Source organism: Cheilinus undulatus, linkage group 19 (genome assembly GCF_018320785.1).
Source record: "Cheilinus undulatus linkage group 19, ASM1832078v1, whole genome shotgun sequence".
Lineage (NCBI taxonomy): Eukaryota > Metazoa > Chordata > Actinopteri > Labriformes > Labridae > Cheilinus > Cheilinus undulatus.
The window spans coordinates 1,096,590-1,109,458 of record NC_054883.1 but is presented as its reverse complement, the minus strand read 5'-3'; the positions used below and the strand labels follow the sequence as shown (position 1 = coordinate 1,109,458).

The 12,869-nt window shown below is 40.5% G+C and overlaps 1 protein-coding gene across 1 annotated transcript in view; it reads left to right on the top strand.

Moving 5' to 3' along the window:
* The window catches only part of LOC121527643 (rho GTPase-activating protein 18-like), a 34,391-nt gene extending 22,363 nt beyond the window's left edge, over positions 1–12,028 (top strand). Inside the window, exons 12-14 of the mRNA XM_041814669.1 lie at positions 11,541–11,668; positions 11,746–11,786; positions 11,877–12,028. Coding sequence (XP_041670603.1) covers positions 11,541–11,668; positions 11,746–11,786; positions 11,877–11,959 — 252 coding nt within the window. The 3' untranslated portion in view covers positions 11,960–12,028. The remainder of the gene's footprint in view (positions 1–11,540; positions 11,669–11,745; positions 11,787–11,876) is intronic.
* Positions 12,029–12,869: the final 841 nt, after the last annotated feature.

Sequence of the window (12,869 nt, the reverse complement as noted above, 5' to 3'; positions counted from 1 at the left end):
TTGAGTCCATAGGCTAGATCCTTAAAAGGTTGGGTCCGTAGGCTAGATCCTTAAAAGGTTGGGTCCGTAGGCTAGATCCTTAAAAGGTTGGGTCCTTAGCAGGCTAGATCCTTAAAAGACTGCATTCTTTATCAACTACATCCTTAAAAGGTTGGGTCCTTAGGCTAGATCCTTAGAAGACTGTTTTCTTCAAAGGCTGCATCCTTAAAAGGTTGGGTCCTTAGGCTAGATCCTTAAAGGTTGGGTCCATAGGCTAGATCCTTTAAAGGTTGGTCCCTAGGCTAGATCCTTAAAAGATTGGGTCCTTAGGCTACATCCTTAAAATGTTGGTCCTTAGGCTAGATCCTTAAAAGGTTGGGTCCATTGGCTAGATCCTTAAACGGGTGGTCCTTAGGCTAGATCCTTAAAAGACTGCATTCTTTATCAACTACATCCTTGGTCCTTAGGCTAGATCCTTAAAAGGTTGGTCTTTAGGCTAAATCCTTAAAAGACTGCATTCTTTATCAACTACATCCTTAAAAGGTTGGTCCTTAGGCTAGATCCTTAAAAAGTTGGGTCCATTGGCTAGATCCTTTAAAAGTTGGTCCTTAGGCTAGATATTTAAAAGACTGCATTCTTTATCAACTACATCCTTAAAAGTTGGTCCTTAGGCTAGATCCTTAAAAGACTGCATTCTTTATCAACTACATCCTTAAAAGGTTGGTCCTTAGGCTAGATCCTTAAAAGGTTGGTCTTTAGGCTAGATCCTTAAAAGACTGCATTCTTTATCAACTAAATCCTTAAAAGGTTGGTCTTTAGGCTAGATCCTTAAAGGACTGCATTCTTTATCAACTACATCCTTAAAAGGTTGGTCTTTAGGCTAGATCCTTAAAGGACTGCATTCTTTATCAACTACATCCTTAAAAGGTTGGTCCTTAGGCTAGATCCTTAAAAGGTTGGTCTTTAGGCTAGATTCTTAAATGACTGCATTCTTTATCAACTACATCCTTAAAATGTTGGTCTTTAGGCTAGATCCTTAAAAGACTGCATTCTTTATCAACTACATCCTTAAAAGGTTGGTCTTTAGGCTAGATCCTTAAAGGACTGCATTCTTTATCAACTACATCCTTAAAAGGTTGGTCTTTAGGCTAGATCCTTAAAAGACTGCATTCTTTATCAACTAAATCCTTAAAAGGTTGGTCTTTAGGCTAGATCCTTAAAAGACTGCATTCTTTATCAACTACATCCTTAAAAGGTTGGTCCTTAGGCTAGATCCTTAAAAGACTGCATTCTTTATCAACTACATCCTTAAAAGGTTGGTCTTTAGGCTAGATCCTTAAAGGACTGCATTCTTTATCAACTACATCCTTAAAAGGTTGGGTCCTTAGGCTAGATCCTTAAAAGGTTGGGTCCTTAATAGGCTAGATCCTTGAAAGGGTTGGGTCCTTAGGCTAGATCCTTAAAAGGTTGGTCTTCAGGCTAGATCCTTAAAAGGTTGGGTCCTTGGGCTAGATCCTTAAAAGGTTGGGTCCATAGGTTAGATCCTTAAAAGGTTGGGTCCGTAGGCTAGATCCTTAAAAGGTTGGGTCCTTAGTAGTCTAGATCCTTAAAAGACTGCATTCTTTATCAACTACATCCTTAAAAGGTTGGGTCCTTAGGCTAGATTCTTAGAAGACTGTTTTCTTCATAGGCTGCATCCTTAAAAGGTTGGGTCCTAAGGCTAGATCCTTAAAAGGTTGGGTCCATAGGCTAGATCCTTTAAAGGTTGGTCCTTAGGCTAGATCCTTAAAAGGTTGGGTCCATTGGCTAGATCCTTAAAAGGGTGGTCCTTAGGCTAGATCCTTAAAAGACTGCATTCTTTATCGACTACATACTTAAAAGGGTGGTCCTTAGGCTGGATCCCTAAAAGGTTGGGTCCTTAGTAGTCTAGATCCTTAAAAGACTGTATTCTTTATCAACTACATCCTTAAATGGTTGGGTCCTTAGGCTAGATCCTTAGAAGACTGTTTTCTTCAAAGGCTGCATCCTTAAAAGGTTGGGTCCTTAGGCTAGATCCTTAAAAGGGTGGTCTTTAGGCTAGATCCTTAAAAGACTGCATTCTTTATCAACTACATCCTTAAAAGGTTGGTCCTTAGGCTAGATCCTTAAAAGACTGCATTCATTATCAATTACATCCTTAAAAGGTTGGTCCTTAGGCTAGATCCTTAAAAAGTTGGGTCCATTGGCTAGATCCTTTAAAGGTTGGTCCTTAGGCTAGATCCTAAAAAGGTTGATCCTTGGGCTAGATCCTTAAAATTTTGGGTCCATTGGCTAGATCCTTAAAAGGTTGGGTCCATAGGCTAGATCCTTTAAAAGTTGGTCCTTAGGCTAGATATTTAAAAGACTGCATTCTTTATCAACTACATCCTTAAAAGTTGGTCCTTAGGCTAGATCCTTAAAAGACTGCATTCTTTATCAACTACATCCTTAAAAGGTTGGTCCTTAGGCTAGATCCTTAAAAGGTTGGTCTTTAGGCTAGATTCTTAAATGACTGCATTCTTTATCAACTACATCCTTAAAATGTTGGTCTTTAGGCTAGATCCTTAAAGGACTGCATTCTTTATCAACTACATCCTTAAAAGGTTGGTCTTTAGGCTAGATCCTTAAAGGACTGCATTCTTTATCAACTACATCCTTAAAAGGTTGGTCTTTAGGCTAGATCCTTAAAAGACTGCATTCTTTATCAACTACATCCTTAAATGGTTGGGTCCTTAGGCTAGATCCTTAGAAGACTGTTTTCTTCAAAGGCTGCATCCTTAAAAGGTTGGGTCCTTAGGCTAGATCCTTAAAAGACTGCATTCATTATCAGTTACATCCTTAAAAGGTTGGTCTTTAGGCTAGATCCTTAAAAAACTGCATTCTTTATCAACTACATCCTTAAAAGGTTGGTCCTTAGGCTAGATCCTTAAAAGACTGCATTCATTATCAATTACATCCTTAAAAGGTTGGTCCTTAGGCTAGATCCTTAAAAGACTGCATTCATTATCAATTACATCCTTAAAAGGTTGGTCCTTAGGCTAGATCCTTAAAAGACTGCATTCATTATCAATTACATCCTTAAAAGGTTGGTCCTTAGGCTAGATCCTTAAAAAGTTGGGTCCATTGGCTAGATCCTTTAAAGGTTGGTCCTTAGGCTAGATCCTAAAAAGGTTGATCCTTGGGCTAGATCCTTAAAATTTTGGGTCCATTGGCTAGATCCTAAAAAGGTTGATCCTTGGGCTAGATCCTTAAAATTTTGGGTCCATTGGCTAGATCCTTAAAAGGTTGGGTCCATAGGCTAGATCCTTTAAAAGTTGGTCCTTAGGCCAGATATTTAAAAGACTGCATTCTTTATCAACTACATCCTTAAAAGTTGGTCCTTAGGCTAGATCCTTAAAAGACTGCATTCTTTATCAACTACATCCTTAAAAGGTTGGTCCTTAGGCTAGATCCTTAAAAGGTTGGTCTTTAGGCTAGATTCTTAAATGACTGCATTCTTTATCAACTACATCCTTAAAATGTTGGTCTTTAGGCTAGATCCTTAAAGGACTGCATTCTTTATCAACTACATCCTTAAAAGGTTGGTCTTTAGGCTAGATCCTTAAAAGACTGCATTCTTTATCAACTACATCCTTAAAAGGTTGGTCCTTAGGCTAGATCCTTAAAAGACTGCATTCATTATCAATTACATCCTTAAAAGGTTGGTCCTTAGGCTAGATCCTTAAAAAGTTGGGTCCATTGGCTAGATCCTTTAAAGGTTGGTCCTTAGGCTAGATCCTTAAAAGACTGCATTCTTTATCAACTACATCCTTAAAAGTTTGGGTCCTTAGGCTAGATCCTTTAAAGGTTGAGTCCTTCAATGTCTGGATCCTTTGAAGGCTGTAGGCTCAGAGTTGAAATACACTATAAGTAATGCTGCATTCGATTGTTCTCGGAACTCGGATAAATCTGACCTCCAAATCGGAAAAGTGCAACAGAATGGCCCTTGAGCTCGGGACTCTGACTCGGATTTCGGGCAGGATCCAAGCAGCCCGAGTCGGTTGGAATGACGTCATTGCAAAATGGCATTGCACACCGTGAGAGGTAAACAGAGTCACTTTCTCCTCAACTTTTACTTCTATATGTTGTCTAATTTTGCATTTGTGTTGCTAAAAGTGTAGGATTACTTTGTAGTGGCATTTCCATTCCCACTCTGTTAATCTGTGATTTAAAAAGCTCTGTGTGTATGTAGTAGGGATGAAAAAACACAGTAACGGTAACGTTACTGAAGTGTGTTCAAAATATTGTAGGCCCTACACTGAATATTGTTTTTCCCATATTTAAACTGCAGTAGCCTATAATTATAATGTTTAGCAATAATGTAGTTTTTATCTCCAGAAAATGGCAGTTTTGACACATGGAAGTAATAATAATTACTGCACTTATCTATCGTTAACGGTTTCTAACGTGTCTAACGGTAACACAGTCAGTTTGCTTTTACATTCATTTTGTTGTTGTTAACTCGTTGGTTAGTGCTTCTGTAAACACTTTCTGAATAAAAAGCATGCTGTGTATGTTGAAACAAGCATTCTCTAAAACGGATAAGGGGTATGAAAGGACAAGGCCAACATTTTACTGTATCTTGTACCACTGTTTTAAATGGTGTAGCACTTTAATCTGCACTTTTGCACTTTGAACTGCACTTCACCTGACTGAAACCGTGAATCTATGAAGCACTTTGAGTTCCATTTACTTGTATAAGAAGGTGCTATATAAATAAAAGTGATTTGATTGGATTTGATTTTGTTTTTTTTCTCTCTCTTTAAGTATTTTCAGACCACAACTCCAACCTGTATTTAGATGAAGAGAAGACCCAGCCATCCAACTGTGTGATGTACCAAGCAGCATCTGACCCTACCACCTATTACCTCCACTATGGGCTGAGATTTGTGCCTCTAGAAACTGAATTTGGATATGATATTGAATTTGAATAGCATAATTTGACTTTTAATTTAATGTTTTGAAACTGAATTTATTTTCTTTGAAACGGAATTAATTTGCTTTGAAATTGTATTTTAATCACTTGAGCATTCAACTCTATATATTCCTTAAATTCAAAAATAAAAAATTCAATTTCAGTTCATTCAATTCAAATTCAGCGCTACAATTCTATTTCAGTTCAGCGTGGCGCCCACAGACTGTAGAAAGAATTGGACAAACCCCGTGTCATGTCAGTCGTCTGCTTACAATAGGCGGACTCAAACGGCTCTTGAAGCCAATCCGCAGAGGCTTCCATATCAAAATCGTGGTCTCAACCGAACTTTGGATCAACCTAATGTCCCGCCCACTAAGTGTGACTTCCTGTCAGCTAGCTAGCTAGTATTCTGCTTGACAGAAAGGAAGCCTCTGCCTGCCGAGCTATCTGTCAATCAAATGAGACGCGCCAATCAGCTTTCATCCTAAATATAATCCAAACAATCGTGGTTCAAAAAAATTCACCCCCCGTACAATGGGAGCACAATAAGACACTAGCTAATGAGACACGTTTGGTGTTTGAACTAGGCTGTAAACCAGTTTATTTCTACTGTAAAACCCGGCTGTTTAACATGTCCAGACCGGACAAGTTGACTGAAGATTGCTGCTTGGTGGCACACCGTTTGCGTCATCTACTTCCATGAGGAAGAGTAATCGAGCACAGATTCTCGTATACGTTGTGGAAAAGGCAACAGCTCCACTCAGTTCTTCTTCTTGTATTTTCAGCAGTCCCTCTCAGTTAATAATCAGGTTTGTTTTAAACTTCAAATTATTCATATTTATCATCGTTTACAGGGAAAAAAAACGCAATGTAAGTCCTAACATTACTGTAGCTATTAGAGCTAGCTACTAACATTTTCATGTTTTTAACCCTGTAGCAGGATTTTCTTTAAATGTAAAGTGAGTTACAAATAAAATTTATTATTATTATTATTATTAATATGGTTCTGCATAGCTTCAGCCAATCTGACAGGGATAGCTGGCTTACAGTATTTTCCTCCTGCACATGTAAAGCCCAGCTATTGAAGTAGAAGGGGAGGGTGGTGGAAGTAGTTCCTCTAAAACAGCCAACTTACCTTAACGCCACTTGAAATAGTTATTATTCTGCTATTCTGTGCTCCGTGTATGAATGAGGCTTTTAAATAATGACGAAGCGTAACGAGCGAGGAACGCCACGCCAGAGGAGACTGTTCGGTAGTTTATTGATCACAGAGAGAAAACTTTTATGAAATTAAGTCAAGTGAGCAGATTGTCGGCAAAACTCCCTCTCACTGATGTGAAACCCTGCGCTGTCAGACAGCCATTCCCCCTGTTCACGCTTACCTGTCAGTAACAGGTGCACTGCCGCTGTCAGACAGCCTGTCTGTCCCGTTTCCAAGGAAACGAGTGACAGAGAGGAAACGAGCGAGAAAGATTTCAGTACAAGATTGTGGTAACCGCGCATAAAACGTTCAATTCCCAAAAACCTGCTGCTCATATTGTGCCATCACACTCAAAAATCACTATTAGTAATTTTGCACGAAAGGAAACGGGACAGACTGGCTGTCCGACAGCTGCAGTAGCACCTGTTACTGGACAGGTGAGCATGAACCAGGGGAATGACTGACAGCTGCAGTAGCACCTGTTACTGGACAGGTGAGCATGAACCAGGGGAATGACTGTCCGATAGCGCAGACTGACTGAAGCTACACTGAACCGTTAACTCGCTCCAATAGCTACAGTAATGTTAGGACTTGCATGGTGTTTTATCCCTGTTAATGGCAAAAAATAAGAATAATTTTAAGTTTAAAACAAACCTGATTATTGCGCCCCTGGTCTTGAGACATCATGGAAAAGACGCCAGCTCCACTCAGTTCTTGTATTTTATTTTCAGCAGTCCTTCTCAGTTGAGAGCTATCTGTGCTCGATTACTCTTCCTCACGTAAGTGGATGACGTAAACGGTGCGCCACGCTGAACTGAAATGGAATTGTAGAACTGAATTTGAATTTTGAATTTAAGGAATATATGGAGTTGAATGCTCAAGTGATTAAAATACAATTTCAAAGAAAATAAATTCAATTCAAAGAAAATAAATTCAGCTTCAAGAAAATAAATTAAAATTCAAATCATGCTATTCAAATTCAATATCATTATTCAAATTCAGTTTCTAGGGGCACAAATCTCAGCCCATACTGACCAGCAGCTCACAATCAAGATTGAAATCATGTCACTTGGTGAGTGAAATATTGATTATACTGTTTCACTGTAGACGTGAGGTAGCTGCAGGTCCTCCAGGTCTCTTCTGAGAGGGACCAGCTACTATGAAAAGTGGTGGAAAAAATTCCCGAAGTGGGTGTCTTTGCTATTATGTTTTCATTCATGTTTATAATCGTGCATTTAGAGCTGCAACTAAGGATTGTTTTCACAATTGATTCATCCGTCTATTATTTTTTCGATTAATCGCTTTGTTGTTTGGTCCATATAGTGGCAGAAAAAGTTTTAAAAAATGCTGATCAGTGTTTCCCAAAGTCAAAGATGACATCCTCAAATGTTTTGTTTTGTCCACAACTCAAATATATTCAGTTTACTGACAAAAAGAGGTAAAGAAACCAGGGAATATTCACATCTAAGAACATGAAAGCAGAGATTTTTTTGTATTTTTTTCTCAAAAATGACTCAAACCAATTAATCGATTTTTTTTTAAAAACCACACAAACAGCCGGAGATTAATTTAATAATCGGTTAGTCGTCCATTAAGCGGTTAATTGTTGCAGCTCTATTATAGCATTTTTATGTGTCAACGCACAGATTAATAACAAAAGCAGCTAAGAAGTTTAACTGAACTGAATCAGTGCCATCACCTTCATCTGTTTACATGTTTAGGGCTGATGACAAAGAGGGAGCCGAACCCATGGAAGATGAAGAGGGAGAGGAGAAGCCTGCCACAGCCTGCTCCACCTCACAGTGAATGCTTCACTAAAGACCAGACTTTGTTCATCATCGATTTGATGAGAAACAAGCTGGAAGAGGACGGAGGTGAGCTGCCCAAAACGTTGAGAGAATTGAACGCCAGGGTGAAGGCGGGAAAGGGATCAAAAAACTTGTGGAAGGAGATGGCTGCCAAGCTGACAGCCCACTTTAAAGTGATTTTTGACCCTGACAGAGTGGACCAGAAACGGGGAACGCTTGAGGAAGCGTACAAGAAAATTAAAGATACCAACCACACCACAGGAAAGGGGGCACTGCGCTTTCAATTTTACAACGACATGGAGCAACTTCTGGGAGGGCACCATGATACTGAGTTTCCAGTGGTGGGCGCTCTGATGGCTTGGACATTGACCCACAGCAGCCTTCTGCCAGCCTTTCCTCAGGGTCAGCCAGTCGTTCCTCAGGCCCTCCATGTCGTCCCCGTCGCCAAGAGGAAAGTAGCCTCTTGGGATTTCTTCGTGAATCTGAGGCTGCATCCCAGCGCAGACATGAGGAGATGCTGAACCACATGAAAGCCTCCCGGCCTTCGTTTGAGAAGAATTAGTTACCCAAAGAAGAACGTTCAATTGTTTGCACTGCATTGTGTGCCCTGTTTTTGTTTTCTGGTACATGTTATTGATATTTTAATGTGGTGTTTCCTGTACCTACTGTTGGTATTAATATGAGATAAAAGGAGATTATATATATTTGATATTTATATCACTCTTGTTTCATACTTTTGTATGCACTTAAGCGCTTTATTTTTTCAAAGTCAATGTCAAAGTTAAGCACAGTCAAACACTTAATGTTTGCAATGACAGTACATGTGCTTTCATATTTGTTAAATAAAATGTCAAACTTCAACAACAGTGGAACTTCTACTGGTCATTAATGCGATGAATGCATGGATACTGAAGATGCACAACATGTTGGATGTTTTTCACATAAAGCTAAAAGCTTATTGTGAGATTAGAAGAGAACATACTGGTAAAACCATTCATTGACAGATTCAAAGCAAAAACAAAACATGTCTAGCTGCCATCACCATCTAGTCGTGCAGTCTATTCATTTTCATCACCCCGTCTTGGGAAGCCCTGTGGATGCTCTTCGCACACACCTGCGGGGTCTGTGCACATACTGTGTAGGATGCAAGCTGACATAATTGTCAGTACAACAATGTCCACTCCCCTCCACTGACTATCCATCCTGCCAAAGGTCTGCTCCATAATCCCTCTGCCCCGGCTTATTTGTAGCTTTCTTGCCTGTTCCTCTGCTGACAGGGCTCCGTTGTCGCGTTTTGGTGTAACCACAAAAGGGTAGGCATTCCCACAGTTAGCACTATCCCCCAACAGCTGGTATTCTCCCATCTTGTCCTCCCAGGTGCTGTAAAATGTGGACGAGCGCAGCATCCGTGCATCGTGCACCCTCCCTGGTGGTCCCACAAAAATGTCCTCAAACTTTCCCCTCTGGCTCACTATCCCCTGAAGGAGAACAGAGTACAAACCTTTCCAGTTCAGGTAGTAGCCGCCTCTGATGATGGGCCTCTGGATTTTGATATGGCATCCATCAGTGGCACCTATGATGCCGCTGGCCACGCTCTGTAGGCCAGGAGATGAAGGAGGAAGTTCCAGAATGGCATGGTGAGCTGTCGACTGCGAGACGTTGAATTTATCTGATAGCTCTCGAAGAGTTTTGGTTGCCTATATACCAAAGAAACATGGCGAGCTTCTGGTGAAGGGGAACCTCTGGTCTGCCTCCAACATGAAGGGCCTGGATGTGTTGGCAGAAAATCAGATTGCGCCCATGTCAGCGAAATGTGTGCTAATCTGTCTGCAGAAGTATTTCCCATTCTGTCCCCGTCTTTAAAGTGGACTTTCTGATGGATCAACCATCCATCAGACTAGTGATGCACGATAACTATTTTTTTGAACCGATACCGATAACCGATAAATTCCTACTCCTGATGGCCGATAAACGATAATAACCGATATATTTTTTCAATTGTTGATTTAACAAAAGAAGTTTATTTGATGTGTTTATGCACATCTGGGGGTAAGAAGGGGTTAATATGTAGTGAGCAAAGATATTTATAACCAATTTTAACTAATATCACTCGTGTTTTTCAAAAAACAAAGAATCATTCTGACTTTATAACTGTTGTTACAGTTAACTTTTTTTAGTTAAACATTTGTGTACCAAGTACAACAAACACAAACAACTGACAGACGGTTTTCCCCCATAAAACCAAATGATAACAGGCTGCTATGCTTAACAAATGGAGATATTTGGGGGTCTGGGTTTTTTTGTTTGTTTGTTTTTGCTTAAGCTGATGTTTTACATAAAGATTAAAATATGCACTGACATAAGTCATATCAGAGATAGTTAGGAATTTAAAGTCCACCGTGGTCTGTGGCTAAACTTCTGTTCATAACGTGGATCGACTGAATGAAACCACATCAAACAGAGCAGGCAGGTACACGTCTATGAAAGTAGCGATGGATCAGGAGACTGTCACACTGATTTTGTTATTATAACGTTGCACCTTTTGGCTCTGGCAAGCTTTCTGCAGTTTTCAATGCCTGCTAACGCCCGCGGCTGAGGCTAGTGACTGCTGCCGCTTCGTTTTAACGTCATTAGGATGATGACTCTTAAGTGACTTATAAGATCTGTCGAGGACTTCTTTCTACTCTTTGCTTTCTACTTGTACTGCGGCGCCACCTGCTGTTTCGGAATGTGTAGTCTCATGAGAAAGAAAACAAATGCCAGCACAAAAATATAAATGTTATCGGGCTCGTCTGTAATGATATCAGACCGATAAGAATGACGTAATAATATCGTAATAATTTGTGACAACAGCAAAGCTTACCTGTAGACGTATATTTATTTATTTAGGCTGTTTGTTTTACAACCTAGATGTTAAGCCAGGTCTGTTATGTTTACCATAACAACCTTATCCAGAATATAACCTGCTCTGGAGCAGGTTAGCTGTTCAGAGTAAGTTACCATGGTGATTTACCCCGGTAAGACGTGAACCAGCGTCGTAGGATGGAATCCCCAGGGTTAACCCTGAAGTTACATGGATATTAAATGGATATAAAGAGATATAAAGAGAAAATCCAGCTTAGTACAGGCCTCTGCACAGCTCACTTTGATGCCCATATAAGTTCAATGACACGTGCAGGACTCCCCTCGCTGGTGCGTTCTAGTCGTACTTACAGCATTTGACATTTCTCTTTCTCTCTCCCTCAAGTAGCTAATATATTTACCCAGCAGGAATTTTTGAAAAACATCCAAACAAACATCGGCTTACTGCGGCCAGCCATGTTTTTCAAGCTTACGCAATGAAACGCATTTACCTCGGAAGTTGGAATTTCCGACCCAGATCTTTCCGAGTTCCGGGTACAATCGAACGCAGCATTAGACCAGGTCAAACAGACACCAGGTGAGATGTTTCTGTGTATTAGTGACGTGGGAACTGAATAAATGGACCAGACTGTTGTCAGACCCCCTAACCTGGAGACATTCGTTCTTGGACCGTATCAGGATGGTACGCTGTGAATCATGTCATTGTGTGTTTGTGTAGATCACAGAGTTGTGTGAAGATGTTATCCGGGTGCATGCCCCCCTACACACCAAGGTTTCCATGGCGATACAGCTGGATGGACAGATGACGGCCAGAGATGTTGCTGCCCGCTTCGAGTGTAACAACAGGTAAAACGAGCGCTCTAAGACAGCAGAAATATGAGAACCAGAAGTGATCTCTTCATCATGTCCCCTCTCTCTCTCAGCTCACCTGGTCAGCACCTGTATGAAGTGGGAGGGAACATCAGTGAGTGATCGCACTAAAAACAACAGCAGAAGCTGTTTCAAATCTTTATCTAAATACTGCTGCATATTAAAACCCACCTCTCCCTCTCAGATGAGCGTCGCCTCCATCCTGACTGCCTGCTATTGGATGTTTACCGAGTAAATCCTCACTGTGATTGGCTGATTAAACCCTGACACGTGGACTAACAACCAGAGTGATGACATCACTTCCTGACATCAGATAAACATCAGTATTTCATTTTATTAAACATGTTAATAAACTTTTTGTAATCTTTATAAATCAGTTGTAATAAAATGTTGTCTTTGTTGTTGACAATGTGTAAAAACAGATTAAAAACACAGATGCTGCAGATGTTGGTCTCCCCCTGCTGGTCACACTTTATACCTACACACTTGTTTTAAACCCACACAGACATGTTCATTTATTAGGGGTTGTAGATCTCTGCTGTAGATGACAACAGTTGGTTTAATCAACCTTGTTTAAAGAAAAACACGATTTACTTACTAGTTAAGGGATTCCAAAAAAGTTGGGGCGCTGTGTAAAGAACAGAAGTCAGTGATGGTCAAATCTCATAAACTCATATTTGATTCACACTAGAACAGAAACAACAGATCAGATGTTAAACTGATGGGACTTTTCCATTTCATGGCATTTTCGTGGTTTGACTCGGCACGGCAGCCCAGCACAGCAGGGGGTTTGCTTTTCCGCCACAACTGAGCTACCCGTTTGAGGGCGTGTCTAGAACTGATGACGCAGTGATTTGAGCCCTCCTCCACCTCTCTACACTGTCTGGTCTGAATGCTACATCCTGTGCCTCATTTTGAGCAGAGCTCACTTTGAATTTAATGGCAGCAACACATTTCAAAAAAGTAGGGACAGGGCCATATTTACCAGTGTGTAGCATCCCCTCTTCTTCTAAACAACAGTCTGCAAATGTCTGGGAAGTGAGGAGACCAGCTGATGGGAGAGGAATGTTGTCCCATTCTTTCTTATCTGCTCAACAGTCCTGGGTCTTCTTCCTTTTCTGAGTCCCCAAATGTTTTCTATTGGTGAAAGGTCTGGACTGCAGGCAGACCAGTTCAG